General features: G+C 36.1%; 1 protein-coding gene across 3 annotated transcripts in view; it reads left to right on the top strand.

The window, feature by feature from the left end:
• ANKRD17 (ankyrin repeat domain 17) overlaps positions 1-20,538 on the top strand; it is a 214,043-nt gene that overhangs the window by 109,119 nt on the left and 84,386 nt on the right. For all 3 annotated transcript variants that reach the window (XM_006898445.1, XM_006898443.1, XM_006898444.1), the window contains exons 3-8: positions 7,920-8,076; positions 12,149-12,296; positions 12,718-12,865; positions 14,481-14,714; positions 17,237-17,331; positions 19,907-20,144. In XM_006898445.1, the coding sequence (XP_006898507.1) occupies positions 7,920-8,076; positions 12,149-12,296; positions 12,718-12,865; positions 14,481-14,714; positions 17,237-17,331; positions 19,907-20,144 (1,020 nt within the window). The remainder of the gene's footprint in view (positions 1-7,919; positions 8,077-12,148; positions 12,297-12,717; positions 12,866-14,480; positions 14,715-17,236; positions 17,332-19,906; positions 20,145-20,538) is intronic.

The raw sequence follows: 20,538 nt of genomic DNA, 5'->3' as shown, positions 1-20,538 counted from the left end.
TTCATCTGACATACTTTGGTGATGTTTAAGGAAAGACTGGTCCTTGGAAAAGGACATCATGCTTGGGAGGGTGGAGGACAGGCACAGGTGCGGAAGGCCCTGTAAGAGGTGGATTGATTCGGTGACTGGGGTAATCGGGATGAGTGTGTCGGAAACAATGAGATTGGCACAGGACAGAACAGAGGTTAGGGCTGTTGTACATAGGGTTGCTATGAGTGACAACGGCCTCAAAGGCACATAACAACAACAACATATTTTAAATGATAATGGTATTAACAGGTGTTTCTTGTATGTGTATGGATAATATTCTGTCATAACATGCTTCAGGATGGATTTAGAAATAGTCTTTTTAATTATGAATGCAACCTCATTTTTTCTTACCTCTTCATTCCCACCATAGAAGATCGTATGATTGTCTGATTCAGAGTAGCCCATGCCAGTCCATCTCAGCTTGCCAATGCCTAGTATGTAAATCTCAGTGTGTTCCATTTATTTTTTAACAATGTGCAGTTTTCCTATATTCATACTTCGTGCTTTTTACATTCCGTGTATTAGTGGATGATACTTGTAACGATTCCTCTTCATTTTAATAGTATAACCATGCTCTGTTGTGCATAGGGTTTTTTAAAGGCCTGTTCTTTCAGAAGTGGAGGGGTAATACTTACTCCTAGTCTGTATTAATTAGGAAGCTCCACTTTTTTACAGCATTTGTACAAGACCAAGACAATAATGTAATACCCAAAAGAGCAGATAATAGATATGCAAACATATGTGGATCTAAGCTGTCGAGTGCAGCAACATGCACAAACACTTCCTCAATACAGAAACCTTACAGATAAATGTGGTGTTGGTGTTCCTTCCCCACTCCAACCCTGACCCATCCCCTGTGAGGGGCTGTGTCTCATGGCCTCTAACTCATTCCTAATATGATGGCTAAGGTTCCAGTCACTCCTGTGTCTGTGTGATGCTTTTCATGGCTGGTACACATGCTGAGGATTGCTATACATGGGATACTTAACAGTCTTAACACCTTTTGTTATGCCTTTAATATAACGAAAATTGTAACTAAAATTTTATTATCATTTAAGAATAACCCCAAAAGTCTTTATCATTTTTTGCATTCAAGAACACTTTAGGTATACTTCTTTCAAGATATGCTTGCTTGTTCTTTTGGGCATCCATTATTTTATAAAGAGTGTAGGCATCGTGAGGACAGCAACATCTGACACGTGTTAACTTTACAAAGGTCAACAATCCCCATCAGCAGCATTCACGATACCAAAGCAAATTTCATGAATCACCTTCATGCTCTCACCGCTACACATACACTAAATCCAGCACCAAATGTACTGCTTGTTCATAGAGTAACTATATGAGTTGTGCTTGACAGCATATACCAACAACTACTAATTGGTCTGAAATTCATTGCCGTGATCACACAGATCTCACAGAAGCATACTTTTGATTATGGACTGAAGGTAATAGGTTGCTATTCAAACAAGAGGATACACTTTTCAAGTATACTGCAGGTCATTTCAGCTTCACAGCTCAGGCCAGTGTTAGAAAACTCTTTGCCCTACAAGTTATGTTGTCTGCTTTCCTGCACACCACCTCACCACCTCCACTGCAAGATTTGTTGAAGAGTGCCATCTCTGGCTCTTTAGGGCAATAATCCCAAGTTAGTTATGTCCCATGTCAGTCTCTGATTTTCTGATGAGGCAGTTGGTGGTCTTGTGTAGGTCGCAATGTGACTCCTGCAACAATTTCTGGCTCTAAAGCATGTGCACTAAATTCTCTGCAGCTTCTTCTTTGCTACTGGTGAGAATGCCCCTTCATTTCTAATCTTGCTCAATTTAAATTTAGTGGGATGAGGAAACTGACCACCAAATACTGCCTAGTTTATAACACCCTGTTTCGTGTTTTCACCCAGACATATCGTGAAAGAAATTGATAGACTGAATGAATGAGCACATATGAAAATGTAATATAGACATATGTATAATACTTTGAGTGTATAAATGTATTTGCACCGAAGAGTATAACCATGATTTAGCATTCATAAGAAGTTTAGTGTTCTTGAAAACCAAAAGAGAGCAATGGGCTTATAAAGTTATATGAAAATACATTGTAAGTCTGGTCTTATAAAGACAGAATTTCTTAAGAATATATTGTTGTATACCATTGAGTTGGAAGGACTCATAGCTCACCTTCCAGCGCATATTCAGAATCACAAATGATTTCTTAAAGATTTTATCACATAAACCAAAACCAGACCTACTGCTGTCAGTTTGCTTCCCGAACTCATTGGGACTGTTTATTGCGTTTCTGAGTCCATTTATTGTCAAACTAAAGAATGCATATTTTGCTTCAGATGCTTGTGAAAAATCAGACAGTGAATAAGAAAGCAAAAGAATTGTTGCCTTTTAATCACAGAGTTAAGAGTATCAATATACCATAGGCTTCCAAAAAGCAAACTACTTTGTCTTGGAAGAAATGTAACCAGAGTGTATCCTTTTGGCAAGGAAGTTGAAATTTTGTAAATATGGTCTCATGTACTTTTTGACATGTTGTGAGATGAGTCAGTCCTTAGAAAAGGACATTTTTTATATATATAGGTCATATACTGTGAAGGGTAGAGTGTCAGAGAAGAAGAGGAAACCCTTAGTTAGATAAGAGTTATAAATAGATTTATTTGAGTGCTCTGTATTCCACTACTATTGATACCATGTCTGGGATGGCTGAAACCACAGGTGGCATCACTTTATTTATGCCTTAATAGTCTACTGTTGAAACTCCAAGAGCCATCTCCTTTGTCTCAGGCTGTATTGGTTTATTAAACAGAGAATTTATTGACACCAATCCTCCAGACTTTAATATGTCTTTAATCTCAGGTGTAATGTTTTCCTGTCCACCAAGTATCCTGTATTGTTTAAAATTACCAACCGGATTGGATTTATTACCACTAATAAATATGTTTTATTACTGAACTGCATTGCCTGAATTGGAATCTTTTCTTTTATGTGGAATTGCCCTCAGTAATGTCACCTAACCAAATATTCCTAGCAGAGACAACTTTAATAAATACAGTGTCTATCTTTATACCATTGACTATGCAAAAGCATTTGACTCTGGATCACAACAAATTGTGGCTAACTTTACAAAGAGTGAGAATCCGATAACACTTCATTTTGCTTATGCAAGCATATACTTGGGCCAAGAGGCAGTCGTCAGAATAGAACAAGGAAATGCTACATGATTCAAAATGAGGCAAGTTGTATTTCAGTGATGCATACTGTCTCCACATCTTTTCAATCTATATGCATAACAGCTCATCTGTGAGGCTGGGCTCTGTGAGGAGGAGTGTGGCATCAGAATTGGTGGCAGATTCATCAGCAACCTGTGTTATGCAGATGATAGAACCTTGCTTGCTAAAAGTGAGGATGACCTGAAACACATGTTGCAAAAGGTCAAGGACTGCAGCCTTCAATATAGATTGAAGCTGAGCATGAAGAAAATGTTAGATAGTGAAGAGCTTGAACTTGCTTGGCCCCACAATCATCTCTTGGTACCAGCAGCCAGGAATTAAAAAGATAAATGTATTAGGATAACCGCCTGTCGGGGACCTCTTCAGGGCACTGAAGAGCAGTGATACCATTCTAGAGATTGAAGTGCGCCTGAGCCAGCCCATGGTCTTCTCCTTTACTTGTTATGCATCAGAGAGCTGGACAGTGACAAAAGATGACAGAAGAATTGATGCCTTTGAGTTGTGGTACTGGCGAAGAGTCTTGAACAGACCATGGACCACCAAGAAAACAAATAAGTCTGTCTTTGAGAGACTGACACCAAGTTTCTCTTTGGAGCTTAGTATTTTGAAGCCCATTCTTATCAACTTTGAGCATGTGGCCAGAAGGGACTGATCCTTGGATGACATCTTTACTTGGTGGAGGGGACAGTGCAGGAGAGGAAGATCCTGTATGAGATGAATGAACTCAGTGACTATGATAATGGGGGTAGGTGTGTCAAATATAATGAAATTGGCTTAAGATAGAGCAAGGTTCAGAGCTGTTGTACACAGCACATAACAACAGCAACTCTGTCATACAGTGGTCATTGGTCTTAGATTTAGTCTTTTTATCTTTTTTAAATCTTGATTATAATAGATAAAACCTTGATCTGAATTTTTGTTATATAGAAGGGTTATTAAGACATTTCAGATTTTTATTCATTTGCGTTTTACTTCTTGCATTTTTCAAAAATAAAAATTGGTGTAAACTTTTCTTTAACAAGCTTTACATATAGACTTATGTACCATTTTTGAGCCTTTTCACAGTTTTAAGAATTTTACATAGCTGGGTTTATCATTACCATTTCTTAGTGGTTCTATTTGTCTCTGTCTTAAGTTGTTCTAAAATAGTTATTATGTTTCTTAGAAAAACAAATTAATATGTCTTGGAGATGGCAGCCTGCGGGATTTTTTGGAGGCAAAGATGATGAGGCTTTGCCTCTCATACTTCAGGCATGTTGCCAGTAAGGGCTATTCCTTGGAGAGGGGCATGATGCTATGAAAGGTGGAGGGTCGGTGAAGGAGAGAAAGACCCTCAGCCAGGTGGACTGGCACGGTGGGTTACAGTGTGTCAGGAAGTGTGAGGATGGCACAAGGTAGGGTGGGGTTCGGGTCCACTGTTCATAGGGTTGCTGTGAGTTGTACTTGACTTGAAGACACCTAACAACAACAACATAGTTGAATATATGTTTTTATCACTTTCATATCTTCTTGAAAAGACACATTTAGCTGAGTGGATCTTGTGTAAGATAGATTCAGCCTTTTTCACAAGCTCTCTTGTGATGGTACTCTTTTCTCATGTTGTGTATTGGAGTACCCTAACACCTGACTTAACATTATGTATCTTAAAATTGCAGCAAAGTTTCTCAGTCTTAACTTTTTGTCTAAATTGTATTGTTGTTGTTGTTATGTGCCATCGAGTTGTATTAGACCTTTTTAAATACATAGGCTGACTTGATGATTTTTCTATAGGTCTAAAAATCTCTGAAGGTAATTCTGAATTGCCTGGGTTCATAAGCTAGAAAAAACTAGAGGACAGCTTACTTCCTAATGCTATTGGGAAAAGCAATTACATTTCTTTCATATGGCTTCTTAGCATTTCTACTTTTGAAAAACTTTTCTTATTTGGCTCTGACATTTTTAGAAATATATACTTTTGGATAGCATTTTAAATATATAAGTTACTCTCATAGCTAAAATAAGAGATACTTACATATAGCCTGTAGTTCAGTTATTTTAATGTGACTTAGTGATAAGAAGCTATGCTGGCAACCCCAAAGGCATGCAGTTGGAATCTATCAGCTGTTCTGTTTGAAAAAATTGGTCAGTCTCCCATGCAATTTACTGCTTCTGAAAACTCCCTGGAGGGTCAGCTATGAGTTGGTTCCAACTTGACAGTTACATAATAACAATGTAATGTTTAAATATTTCTTGGGCTATAGATTGTATTAAAGTTCTTTTTAAATTTCTTTTAAAAAAACCCAACAAACACAATTTTGTTGTTGTTGTTGTTGTTGTTATGTGCCATCGAGTTGCTTGTGACTCATAGTGACCTTATGTACAGCAGTCCTAAACTCTGCTCTGTCCTGTGCCAATTGCACTGTCTCTGACACACCCATCCCGATTACCCCAGTCACTGAATCAACCCTACCTCACAGAGGGTCTTCCCTTCCTGTGCTGTCCCTCCACCCTTCTAAGGTGTCCCTCTTCAGGGACCAGTCCCTCCTTACAACATGCCCAAACTGAATTTAAGTTAAGAATAATACTTACTGCTTTAAAAGCCCCCTTTTGTCCAAAGTAAGGAACCCTAGTATTATAGTAGATAAAATGTCTGCTAACTGAAAGGTCAGTAGTTCAAACTGACTAGCCTCCTGGTGGAAGAAAAAATGGACAGTCTCCTCCCAGGAATATTTACACCTTTAAGAGCCCCGTAGAGGGTTGCTGTGAGTTGGACATGACCCAGTGGCAGTGAGTTTCGTTTTTGGCTTCTGCTAACTAAGGTATCTTAAAATAATTAATTTATATACCTTGTTTATAAACTGATGAGTTTGTATTTTATTTTAAAGATAAATATAAAAAAAAATTCTAGAGAATACTACCAAACTGTACTTTAACCATTTTCCCTCAGGCCAGCAGTCCAAAGGTAAGAAGTGGTTACTTCCTCCTTAATGAGCATAGACATCATTTTTCCTATATGCTTTAAAACATGTTGCTAAGTCTGTGCCAGATGAATATTTGATATATAATACAACTTTAAGTTTCTCTACACTGAGATGGATTGATACAGTAACTGGGACAATGGGGTTTGGTGTTTTGGAGTCATTAGACTGGTTCAGGATAGGAAAGGGTTCAGAGCTGCCGCACATGGGGTCGCTATACATCGCAGGTGACTAAATGGCACACATCAACAAAACATACTATGACAGGTTTGGAAGCAGGAGTGGCATTCACTTCCTAAATAACATGCCTCTAGAAACTATGAACTTTGATAAATGTTGATAGTTTTAGAGGAGCTTCAGGCCTTTTGTTCACAGGGTCACTGTGAGTTGTGCTCGACTGGAAGGCAATCAACAACAACATCTGTATAGAGCCTAAAATGCTTTATTAAGTCTTATTTTGTCACATCAGCTAATTGCCTAACTTAAGCACTCTTTTGGGGAAAAATTGCAAAATTTTAAATAAAACATATAGGAAAGTAAGGGTTATTTTATCAGTACTAGTGTTCATGACTCAAAAATGATTTGTCGAGACTTTGTCACCATTTTTGTTTTGTTTTTCTCCCCTTTTATTATTAATTATTATTATTTTAATGAAAATTTACAGAGATTTTGGATTTTCATTAATTCAGTGTTATACTTTTCTTCCTGCTCCCCACCCCCTCCCAACCCAGTTCACTCTTCTCTTTGAAAAGTAAAAGAAAAATACTTTCATTGTTATACAATCCTTTCCCCCAGGCCCACTCCACTATGCACCTTCGTTCTGGACTCCTGTCATGACAATAATACCTAATCACAAATCCCTTTTAAACCGTTTTCTCTCTCATCTGTTTCAATGCACTATACATTATTTATCACATCTTTGTCAGTCTTCCCCCAATACCAGTGTCAGTCCCGTTTTACAACAGTGGCACTATACAGTATTTGTCCTTTTGTGACTGAGATCTTCCACTCAGCATAATGTCCTCCAGGGTCACCCATTTTGTGTAATATTGCAATCCATTTTGTGTAATCTTTCATGCGTAGTATTCCATTGTGTGAATATACCACAGCTTCTCTATCCATTTGTTTGTTTATGGGCACTTAGGTTGTTTCCAGCTCTTTGCTATTGTGATCAAAGCCACAATAAACATGGGTGTGCATATATCTGCTTGGGTGGCAGTTATGGTTTCTTTGGGATATATTCCCAGTAGTGGAATTGCTGGGTCATGTCACCATTTCTTGTGGTCTGATTTTCTCTATGTTAACTTTATAAAGGGCATTTTTTTTCTCTCTGGTAATCAAAGTGGTTAAAGAACTTATGACTCATATCTTATTAAATTTAGTAACCTTTTAACATATATCCTTCTTCCAGAGCTATGACTGAAGCCTAATGAGGGCTCCTAATTATAGGACTCTTAACAGTCCATTTCTGGCAGGGGCAGAGGGTCAGTATGAATCACATGCAAGGAATGCAATATTTAGAGAAGAATGATTTTGGTTTTGGCTATTTTTTGAGGTTGGGGTTTTTTGTTTTGTTTTGTTTTTTTGTTTGTTTAAAGCTAGACTTATATGTCTACTAAAGCATTTCTAGATTTATTGCTGACATATGCTATATTTTGCTTTGTGTCTCCATATTGTTATCTAAAATAACATACTAGGAATAGGCAAATTATCCACTGCTGATGGAAAGGCCTTTGCAGACCCTGAAGTGCTTCGGAGATTGACATCGTCTGTTAGTTGTGCGTTGGATGAAGCTGCTGCTGCACTTACTCGTATGAGAGCTGAAAGCACAGCAAATGCAGGGCAGTCGGACAAGTAAGTGAATTCTCCTGTGAACTGTGGGAAAGTATTTTCTTAAAAACAGTTCACATCGACAGCGTTTATTTTCTACCTGGAATGTGATATTTATATTCTGAAATTCTCTAAGGCATAGATTTCCCCCCACCCCCATTCTCATTTCACAGATTGTATTACTGAGGGAAATGTTAGTGAGTTATTCAAGGTTACCTGACAAGTGACAGAGCTGGGATGGACGGTGGACTACAGTGCTGTGTGCTTAGCCAATATGCTATAAAAGACCTTCTGTTTATTTGTGTTTTGTTTACTTTTAATGTTTTGATGTAAAAAAAATAAATGCTTTCCAGTTAGTTATGCTATAATGAACAGGATTTTTGTTTAATGAAATTTTTAATTAAGATTTTTGTGTATTTATTAATTTGCTTATCATTTTTCTCCTAGATAATACTCTCCTTAGTTAAGCTCAGTTTCTACTTCTTAGTTAACACTGAGTTCTTACCCTGAAGTATTGCTAATTACTATCCAGAGTTGTTTTTTTTAATGTTACCTCCTGTTTCTTGCAAGAGGGAAAATTAAAAATGTTTGAAGAAGGTATTAAAATAGTTAAAGAAGAAGGTAGAGTAAAAAAAATAAAAAGTTATAAGATGTTGGGCATTCAGCAGAGGAGGGGAAGACCCTCAATAACATGAATTGACACAGTGATGACTGTAACAGTGAGCTCAAGTATAGCACAGATGATGAAGATGGCACAGCATAGAGAAGCGTTCAGATCTGTTCTTGATAGAATTACTATGACTTGGAGTTCACTTAATGATGCTAAACAACATCTGCCAAATAATTGAGAATATATTTGTGACAGTCATAGTTATTCAAACAAAGGATTACTACATGATAGAGCTACGGAGAGTAAATATTGCATGCTGGATTGTATATCGATTAAATGCAATGATGTATTCCATATTTAATGTACCCATAGCACAAGTTCTTCAGTTTACCTCTCGCTAGAGCCATTTCTGTTGTGCTTTTTAAAACTAGGCTTCATGGAAGGAAGTAAAAGCCAAACACATATGTAGAGAAGCATGTTGATCCACATATTGAAGGAAAAAGAATTCAACCATGTTGGAATAAAGAGGTGTCCTCATCAGAGTATCTTATGGGAGGGATTTATTCTGGACTTACTTATGTATAAGTGTAAAGAGAGTACTGAGTCTAGGGATTATCCATATGAACAAGAAATGAAAGTCTTTTATAAAACTTGCTTGTTAAGTGTTTTAATTTTTTTTTCTTCTTGTTGAATCAAAACCTAATCAGAGATTCTGCATTTTATTTCTGAGGCTATAAATTGCTTTGGAGGAGATTGCCTGCCTCTGGGGAGCTGCTGGTAGATTGTAACCACTAGACAGATATAGCACAACTCCCTTTAAACTAGGCTATTTCAGCTATCTTTCTTTATTTCTTTGTGTTTAGGGAGAGATTGCTCAATAATTATGTAAAATACATGGTGATAGGAAGTAGGAAAAATCTTCATAATAATGTAGTAGGACAGCATTTGAGGATTGACAATCACATTGCATTTCTCTTAGGACTGTTATGGAATTTTTCATTTAAAAAGGTGGTTATTGAGCATACACCTGAAATAAGGAACAGAGCTGTTCCTTGGAGAGAAAAAAAGCGTGGGCAATTATCTTGAGGTTGAAGTTTACTTAGCTTATTTGAATACCTCAGTAGCTAATGTAGAAAGAATTAAGGAGAAAAATAGGAGGAGAAAGCAGAGAAATGAGTGAGATTGTCCTCTTCTGCAGATTTTATAGAGATTTTACTTTTACATTGTTTGATTTTAGAGGCCAGGTGAGACTGCTGAGGTAGGGAAATGACATAATTCTTCCCTTACAAAAATATATGTTTCTTGCTGGCTTTTTAAGAGTCTGAATGAGAGTAAGGGTAAAAGCAAAACGACAGGTCAGGATACTTTGCCATAATCTGGGCCAAAGATTATGGTCTTAAAACTAGGTGATAACAGAGATTCAGAATCAGAAATTCGTGATTCTGGAGTCTGTGACATGACATGACAGGGCTTTATTTCAAGAGGATATTCCAAGAATAGAGTTATGCCTGAAAGAAACATTAATTAATAGCCCTATTGTGTTTATTTTAATAAATATTTTATTCAAATATGTGAGAATCTTTAATAATTAGTTGGATCTAACTAAGTCCATAGTTGGATTTGTTTTGGTAGAATTATAAGGAAAAACCATCTCAGTTCATTTCTTTATTTAGCCACTTTTTCTGTTTTCTTTTTGCTTGACTTTTGCTTTTTCCTTACTTGTATTTTTAAAACTTTTGCAGAATATGGTAATAAAAGTAAATAAAGGGTGGAAGTCCCTCAAACTTCTTCTCCTTAATCAGTGGGAAAACAGTTGAGACAACAATATCTGACTCTCAGTCTGTACAAGGGAGAATTTATTTTTATGAGGTCAAACATGCCCACCATACTCCTTGTCCTTCCCAGGGTTCTGGCTATTCTTACTCCTTCTTTCACTGACCCATTACAGTGGATGCACAGAACTCAGACCATACTCACAATTACCAGGTTTTTTAGCAAGTTTAACGCAGTTCCCTTTCTTGCCTGTGAGTTGGACCTGACTCATAGCTGACCTTCCTTTGGGTTTTTGTGGACGGTAAATCATGTGGGTAGGATTGCTGTTTTTTTACCATATAGCTACTAGTGGATTTGAATCATACAGTTTTAGGCTGGTAACACAACTCCCAATGAACACTACCAGAATGCTTATTAGAGAAGTTCACAAAATAGAATTCAGATAGGAAACAGTATATAATTCTTCAGTTAGGACAGCTTCTCAGGTATGCTTTCAGGCTCTCCAAGGCTGAACTTCAGCCTTATAGCTTTGGGCCAGTGCTAAATAGCTCTGTTAGTCCTGACAATTATGGTCACTCATCACCAGCCTTTCACTAATACTGGATAAAAACTTTTGGTTCTGGCTCCATGGGGTAGGAGTTCAAATTTTCTGTCTTACATCAGTCTGGTTCTCCACCACCTCTCCTGGCCCTCTGCCCTAGTCCTGGTACCAGTCTATCTTTGCAAAAGAATTTGTGGCCTGAAAACGGGTTGTGCGTTCTGCTATTTCTTCCTATATGATAGTGAGATTCTCCATTGCTGCCTCTGATTTTGCTCAGTTTAAGCCTGATACCCTCATTAGTAGTTCCATACATCTTATATACATATTTCTAAAGGTGCTCCTTCAAATTTTAGCATAGTGGTACCCAATCATGGGGGCAAAGTCAAAACCAATAGCAAAGAAAGCCATTGTGTACAGTCTCCTCACCACAGTTGATTATGTTTTGATCAAAACCTCAGGCTTTTCTGTTTTACAGCCATGCTCTTCTTATCTTTTTTATTTTCTTTTACTTAATTGAAGGTTAATAGTCTTTCCTATATAGTTTAAACTTTATTCATTTTAAGAAATCCTTGTTAATAATTCCTTTCTGTTACATTACTTTATTAATTATAGAATTTTATATTTAAAATTATATTATTTCCTGCAATTGCATAACTTTTCAGTGATGGTTTGTTTTGATTTTTTTTTTTTTAGAAATTAGTATTTTTAACCCTGTGGTCTTTAAATGTAGATTCACTATAGTAGAAAAAAGAGAAGAAGAATCGTTCACGTGGAATATATGGTTAGGCATTATATGTATGACAACCATCTGAAACAAGGGATGCATTGTAGGATGGGTGGAGGGGAAAGAAAACGTGCCAAAATGAATAAAAAATTTTAAAACTCTATGAAGTGAAGCATTATCAGATACCTATTTTTTTGGAAGCAGGAGTGGCATGCACTTCCTAAACAACATGCCTCTGGAAACTCTACGAACTTTGTTAAATGTTGATAGTTATAGAAAGACTTCAGGCCTTTTGTTCATAAAGTCACTATGAGTCATACTCAACTTCACAGCAATCAACACGGAAACAGTTATTATTAGCAGTGATTATTTCAGTAATCAATCTAGTTTAGTACTGCTATACACTTTCTCCTGTTTCTATATAGTTTTAATATTTTTCTCCTGCCAGCCGTAGTTTAGCAGAAGCTTGCTCAGAGGGAGATGTGAATGCTGTACGGAAGTTACTCATTGAAGGACGAAGTGTAAATGAACACACTGAAGAAGGGGAGAGCCTTCTTTGTTTAGCTTGTTCTGCTGGATATTATGAGCTTGCACAGGTTTGTGTGATCCTAATAAAGCTTTTCTGTTACTATATGGGTAGTTTGTTAAGGGAATAATAAATCATGACTATGTTCCACCATTAGATTAATTTCATTAAAGACCTTACTATGCTTATTGATCATTGTACTGTATTATAAATCGGTAGATATAATTCAGATGTATTTTCAATATAGACATGATGAAATTATTTACTTATATTCTTTAAACTTAATTTCTTTTATTAATAAATTGTGTGAAGGGAAAGGCATATAAAATAAGGGATTGGTTGACCTTGCAATTAGTCAATGGTATTTAATGTTATAATGTCTGTGACTAATTGTATGAAAACCAGTATGCTTTGTATATATACCTTCACTTAAAAAAATCATGAGAAATTAAAAGAATAATAAAAAAGAAAACCTTTTTTTTTCTTGTAAGGTTTTATTAGCAATGCATGCAAACGTGGAAGATAGGGGAATCAAAGGTGACATTACGCCTTTAATGGCTGCTGCTAATGGGGGACATGTTAAAATTGTGAAGTTGCTGCTAGCTCATAAAGCCGACGTCAATGCACAGTCTTCAACCGGTAATGTCTTTTTCTTTCTTTTGTTTTTTTTTCTCTGTAAAGTAAAATCACTTGATAATACACATTTCATCTGAAATGATTAGTGATGCTTTATCTGTTCTTATAAGTGCTATGTAGTTGAAGTCTGAGTATGAATTAGAATGTGAAGGAGAGCAAGAATAATTGTAGACTAGGCTAGTTCCTCATTCCTTGCTATTATTAAATCATGATCTGTGAGAAAGTAGTGTGTTATGAAAATACTGTCTTTCAAGTTAAAACGTCAGTCTATACTAATTTTTCATTTCAGTCTTGAGCCTGGGTGGATTTATATTTCTGACATGCAAAATATTAACTTTTCATTTTCATCATTTATGATAATTTCTATTGAGAATGTTTTTGAAATTATTTTGTCTTGTTAAGTAATAAGTTTTCCTGGTTAAAGTTACAGTGAACAGAAATACTGTTGTGTTGGGGGTTTATTGTTCAAAATTACTTCCCTGCTCTTTAATTTACTTTACCATGTGAATGGGCTGAAATATTGAATAAGGTGGGTTAGCCTATTCATAAAGGGGTTGGCTAGTCTCCCTAATCCATGAGAGGATTGGCTAATCTTGCCATTAAATTGAGTGGATGCAGTAGCAGGTGGAGGAACCCACTACCAGAAAAGAATAAGCACAAAAGAGTGTAACTTATTCTGCAGGACCAGAGATTTTTCACCAGCCTGACTAGGGTCTACAGGAGCCACAGCAGAGAACCAGGGACGTGACTTGAGATAGAGTAGACTTTTGGACTGTTGTGTTACAGAACCAGAGCTAAGAGCCTTTTGCCCAAATTTGTTGGACAGTCTGAGAACTGGGATAGGGAGGGAAGAGCCATCATTCCATCATTGGCGAGGCTGAGAACTTTGTAACACAGGCCTAAAGCCATGAGGCTCATGGCTGAGGAGCCTTTGAGCCTATTTTGGAAGTTACTATATTCTGCTGCTAACCTGAATTCTAACCTTTGATTTAACCAATATTGTTCTTTGTGGTCTGTGAGCTATCATACTTGATTTTGGCCCCAGTAGAGCAGTAAGATTGGTGTTGAGATGAGTTGTAAGTTATGGGAGTTTGGGAACATACCTGAACTCATGGGGATTGGTTTTGTGTTCGTGATGCTATTGATCAGACAGTTCCCATTTGTGAAGTTGGTAAAGGTCATATATGGTCATCCCCATTCATCCCTTGCTCTCTTGCTCTTTTTACAAATACATATAGTTGAAAAGAATAATATAAATATTTATATACACATACTTAAGATTCAGAGGGTTAAATAAAAAAAATGAAATGTGTTAAGCAATTCTGATTGATGTTAGAATGAGCATAACTTTTTTTTCTCAGAAGTTGTCTCAAATGGTTTTTTTTTTACTTTGTTTTATAGTTGTACAATCTTGATAAATGTTAACTATAAAAATTTGGCCCTGATTTAAAACCAAATGGGGAAAGATAATAGAGAATTGATAAAATGTAGTGAAAAGAATCTTACTTTTCATAAAATCCATAAAGACTACAACTACAGTCTTTGACAGTCTTAAATAATGCTAAAGAAAGAAGAGGCTTCATGGTTATATCTTTTTTTGCATTTATTCTCTAAACAGGCAATACAGCACTTACTTACGCTTGTGCTGGAGGCTATGTAGATGTTGTAAAGGTGCTCTTGGAATCCGGTGCTAGTATTGAGGACCATAATGAAAATGGTCATACTCCTCTTATGGAAGCTGGAAGTGCTGGACATGTTGAAGTAGCCAGGTTGCTGCTAGAAAATGGGGCTGGCATTAATACGCATTCCAATGAATTTAAAGAGAGTGCACTTACATTAGCATGTTACAAAGGTACAGTATAACACTTTTTTTAACGTTTAGATGGATATTTTATTATTTAATTGATAAATCAATTTTGTTTGCGTAACTACCTAAAAGTGGAATTTTATTCTCTTTCCATGTGAATACTGAACACTTTTTTCTTAATGCTTTTAAATACAACAGTGTTGTGTTTGGCTTTTTTTATTTTATATAACCCTATTTGTAAATATAATAGTGATAAGATATCTTAACATTAAAACGTTTAATACATACATTTAAAAAATATAGACAATCACAAATATTGTCAATAGAAAAGTTACTTAATTGGTCTGCTTTATTATAAATAAGTAGCTTTTAATGTTAATATGCAGTATTCTTAACATTAATACTGCAAGTCAGAGTATTTTGCCTCCTTTATACAAAACAATTCTGTTATATACTTTTAAATCCAAAAATTATCAACTGGCAGGTTTAAAAGTAAAGTCATTTCAAATAACCTGTGATTTCTCAAGAGACCAAAAAGAAAATAGAAATATTGAAGAGAAAGCATGTGATTTGAGAAGTATTTTGAATGACATCGAGTAATCAGAAAGTTTTGTTAATATAGTAAAATAAACTCATCAGGAGTACAAAACCGTTTCCCAGAAAGGTGTGCTTGGTCTTTGAACAGTTAATTTTTTAGATCTACTATGAGAGGTCTGAACATTTTTACTTCATATTTTGGACAGGTACACTGAAGTTTTTCATAATCATCTACAAATGTACTAAAATAACTGATAAAATTAGGAACATAAGGAGAATGATTTTAAAAAAAAACAAAACAAAACCTGAGAGGTAGTGAATGCCTTCTTTAATGTAGGATGAGTTATAAGATTTATGAGAGACTCGTACTAAACCATTCATTTGTGTGAGACAGTGCCTTCTTAAGAGAATCCAGCATATTGGACTGTTTCAGTTTACTTCATGTCCTACTGTGGTTTTTATTTTAAAGAGTGGCAAGGATATATCATATTTGTTGGAATACTTTCTTTGAAGTAATAATTCAAATATTGTTTCAGTACATAAATGATTCAAATTTAAGTTTAAATTTTCAAATATACTATATGAATGCTTTTTATTTTCTAGTACTGAATGACCAGATTTTCAGGTTAATGATATTTAGAAAGCATAGCTGAGATACTTTACTTCCCCAGCTAAAATTAGTAATGAGGCCAAGGAAGATAATCTTTATTGGGGTAACTTCTCCAGGGCTGGCTTATTTGTTGACCTTTTTCACATAAGAAGTTGAACCTGGAACTGGCAGTATTTTACTACTGAATCCAAGCTGGCCAGAAGAACTTTGAGATGGAGCTACACATAATTACTCTTCCCTCTCCCCTTTGCTTCTAGCCCCACCCTGCTTTCCAAAAGGGGCAACTGAGGTTGGGTCTTGCAGGCTTTAATTAGAAGCTGGATCTAGACCTCAGCTGGTGGAGAACATCTCTACTACCTTCAGTGATCCTTGGACCCTCTCCCCTTCCTCTATTTCTGGTGAGGTTTCCAAGGACATAGATTGACAGGGAGGAGATGGGAAAGGGGTAGAACTCAGGCTGAGACTAAACATTGATGCAAATCTTTGGAAGGGAAGAACAATAGGCAAAGGGAGGTAGTTATGGCAGATGCAGTTAATTTTTATTTTACTGTACTTACTTTGTCCCAATTCCATTTGATTAAGAATTAAGCTGGGGGGGGGGCGGAAATCTTGTTTCTTTCATAGTATCTGAAAATTTTTTTACAGTATATTGTGTCTTCTAATATTTTAGTTACTTATGAAGTGTCTTTTCTGAAGTAGAGTATGTGATTTACCATATTGCATTAACCGATTTATGTGTGTATGTGTGTTTATATGTAAACAAATAGTAGAAGAAATCAAATGATGCTTTTGCAGGAATGTTTTTATATATGCAATTCCCAGTCTATAAACAAATTGTCCTTTAAAATATGCAAATTAATTATTGAAACTTAATATACACTGCTGATAAGAATAATTTGAATGATTGTCCTTATGCTAGGTTACTACTAGTTTATGAAAGCTAATTTAATCCATAGTGTAGGAGAGGAAGACCCTTGATGAGGTGGATTGATTCTGTGACTGGGGTAATGATTATAGGTGTGTTGGAGACAATAAGATTGGCATGGGATAGAGCAGGGTTTAGGTACATAGGGTCGCTATGAATCGTAGGCAACTCGATGACACATAAAAACAACAAGTAAAATGTTAACTATAGTGTATGTGGACTCATAAAACATTGTTGAGGGGATAGTCTGGGTGCTGGATTTTAAAAGCTCTTTTTGTTCACTTGCAGGAATTCTAGTAGCAACAGTTGCTAGGCTAAGGTTAAGGAGTAGAATAGTGAAGATCACCTGTATAATTTTTATTCAATTGTAGATGGGTTTGTATTACACTAAAACATTAAATGCTAGAAGTGAAATATAACATTTTGAAAATACCATGGATTTTTTTCATTTATATATAACTCTGGATGAAATAATCTTATATACTTTTGGTTTAGGACATCTAGAGATGGTGCGATTTCTTTTGGCAGCAGGCGCAGATCAAGAACATAAAACCGATGAAATGCATACTGCTCTGATGGAAGCTTGCATGGTAAGAATATTCTAATGTATATGTTAATTATATTTTAGGTAAAGAGAGAAAAGTGTATAATGAATGAGTACCTTCCTCTTGATTCGGTTCTGTTTATCATAGTTTTATTGTACTTTGGCTAGGTACAATAGCTATTGTACCTAGACCGTATTTGAATTATCCATAGTTTTCAGATCCAATTGTATAACATCAATTTCTATTAGAAACATTTTTCTGAAGTTTTATACTGCCACCTTCATTTTCTTATTTCCACGTAACTGTATTCGTTTACTGTTGTTGTTGTTATGTGCCCGTCGAGTCGCTTGTGCCTCATAGTGACCCTATGTACAACAGCCCTAAACTCTGCTCTATCCTGTGCTAATTGCACTGTCTCTGACACTCCCATGCCAATTATCCCAGTCACTGAATCAGTCCACCTCATAGAGGGCCTACCCCTCCTGCGCTGTCCCTCCACCCTCCCAAGCATGATGTCCTTCTCCAAGGACCTGTCCCTCCTTACAACATGTCCAAAGTATGTTAGACGGAGCCTCAGAATCCTTGCCTACAAGGAGGCACCTTACTTATTGAAAGATTAAAAAGTATTGTATTATTTTTGTTACTTCATTTTCTCTCTGCCATGGTTCTTTTTTTACTTGAGGATAAGTAGTAACAGTATTCTTAAACCTCTCTATGTCATTCTGTAATTTGTGGAAAAGATATAGAAAAGTAATATTATACACAGAAATAGTGGGGGAAAACCTAGATAAATTTGAATTCTTTTCAGTGAATGAATATTAAAGCGTATTAAAAGAAAGATAATTTTTATGTACTCTTTTTAACATATTATGTAGTCACTTAAGCCATCCATTATCTGTTGTTTCTCTTATTGTCATTTCCCTGCTTGCTTTAGTAAATTATTCCTCTGATCAAATGTATGTTACTTGGCTCTTCATCTGTAAAATAAGGATCATATCCTCTGTCAGGGTTGGTGTCACTATTAAATTAGATGCTTCGACCAAAACCATTATAATAATTTCAGTATTATTAGCAGTAAGCATTGCATTGCTATCCTGTTGGTGAGATAGTTACATCATCTTTATTACCTTTATTTGGGAGGGGTAATGTGTGTGTGTGTGTGTGTGTGTGTGTGTGTGTGTGTGTGTGTGTGTATGATAACATTTTTAAAATTGCATTTATAGACCTTACTAGAATATTTTCATGGTTGCTAAATACTATGACACTGATGTGCCAAATGTGATATGCTCATGGTGGACAGTGTTTGGTGGAGCTTCCCGATTAAAACAAGCTTGCAAGCAGGAGTGACATCCACCTCCGAAATGGCTTGCCTTCGAACATTCTAGGAACGTGGAGAAACGACAAAGTTATACAAGTGTTCAGGTCTTTCATTCATAGGGTCGCTGTGAGTCATCTACGTCTCGATGGCACTTAACAACAACAGTCCAAACATAGTTGTACTGCTGACCGAAAGTCTACAACTTATTTGAATCCACCATCACCTCCATGGAAGAAAGATGGGCAGTCTCCTCCATAAAGTTTACATCCTGAGAAAATTCACTGGCACCTCAGCAATTAGTTGCTTCTAACTAAGATGGCGATGAGTATAGACCAAACCAGTGTGCACTATAGGTTTTGTAAGTAATTGTGAGTAGAAAGATGTGGTTATAGCTGGGTATTTGGAAAACATTCTTAAAATATGTAGAGGCATTAATAAGAGATGTGTAATATGACAAACATGTTAGCAAAAATGGATATTCAGAAGAAAATGACAAATATCAAAACAATGACAAATGACAAAAGACAATATCAAGCTTGGCATTGCCAATTAGGAAATCTCCCAAGAAGCAGTGAAACTAGCAGATACTTTTACTAGTATAATCTGGATGGAAAGTAGAAGCACTTTCATCCTATTTTCTTTATTTTCTCTGGCATTTGAATGGTGAAGAGCAAAGAAAGTTGTTGTTGTTGCTTTTGTATACTGTCTAGTCAGAAGTACTTAGCTAACCCTCCAGCAGGTTTTCAGAGACAGTAAATTACATGGAGGAGATTACCCATCTTTCTTCTACAGTGCATTTGGTAGATTTGAACTACATACCTTTGCGTTGGCAGTGCAATTCCTTACCAGCAAGCCATTAGATCTTGCTTTCCTCCAGTCCATCATGTATATTTCCGTTCACTCCCCTAATCTACTTTCCCTTCCTCTTCTTATTCAGAATGTTTTTTATCATTAAGAACTTTGTGAAAATCATATACTTTTCTGAAAATTTTCTGTTCTGTGTACTCTATCTTTTTATCACTTAAATTTGAAGTATGAAATCTCATAGTAAGATCTTATTTCATGTACTTACTGTTTTCTTCCCTGGGTAGTTAAGCTAGTTCATTAAAGGTATCATTTTTCTCATTGTTTGTCTACTCAATTTCTATACTAAAGAAGTATAGCATAACTTAATAAATACCCTGCTAAATGTAGAAATACTAACGCTTAGGTGAATGATGATTAACACATTTCACTATTGTAATAATGGAAATGTCTTCAGGTTTAATTTTTTCTTTTTTGTTTTAAATTGCAATATATTAGGATGGCCATGTAGAAGTAGCTAGGTTACTTCTTGACAGTGGTGCACAAGTGAACATGCCTGCTGATTCTTTTGAGTCACCTTTGACTCTGGCTGCCTGTGGTGGACATGTGGAACTTGCTGCTTTACTTATTGAAAGAGGAGCTAGCCTGGAAGAAGTCAATGATGAAGGCTATACACCGCTGATGGAAGCAGCTCGTGAAGGACATGAAGAAATGGTGGCATTACTTTTAGGCCAAGGTAACCCCATCACTCTAGATAGGCACTGAATCATAAAATGGAAAAGTTGAATTTCAGTTTTTCATCTTTGAGTAGGTTTACAAAGACACGGTTCTACCCTAACTAATGATTATTTGCTGTAGTCCATGTGAATGAAAACAGAGTTCTCTGATTGGTCTGAAGGTATGAGTTACGTTGAGGTCTATGAAATGTAATGTTTCTCAAATTAATAGAGCAAAAAAATTCCTTAGGTGGAAGAATACCTAATAGTTTCTGGCATATTTAGTGTTGAGGAAACACAACAATGGGAAGTGTTGGTGTAGTAATAAACTTGATGAGAATGAGAGAATGAACTTTAAAGGTTGTTTGGTACACAGTGGACTTCTTTTCTGAGAAGAGTAAAATAACTGGTAGT

The sequence above is a fragment of the Elephantulus edwardii genome, unplaced genomic scaffold (genome assembly GCF_000299155.1).
Source record: "Elephantulus edwardii isolate Elephantulus edwardi_28Jun2011 unplaced genomic scaffold, EleEdw1.0 scaffold00230, whole genome shotgun sequence".
NCBI classification, from domain to species: Eukaryota; Metazoa; Chordata; class Mammalia; order Macroscelidea; family Macroscelididae; genus Elephantulus; species Elephantulus edwardii.
Note: the sequence above shows the minus strand (reverse complement) of the source record. Positions and strands in the feature narration are given on the sequence as shown.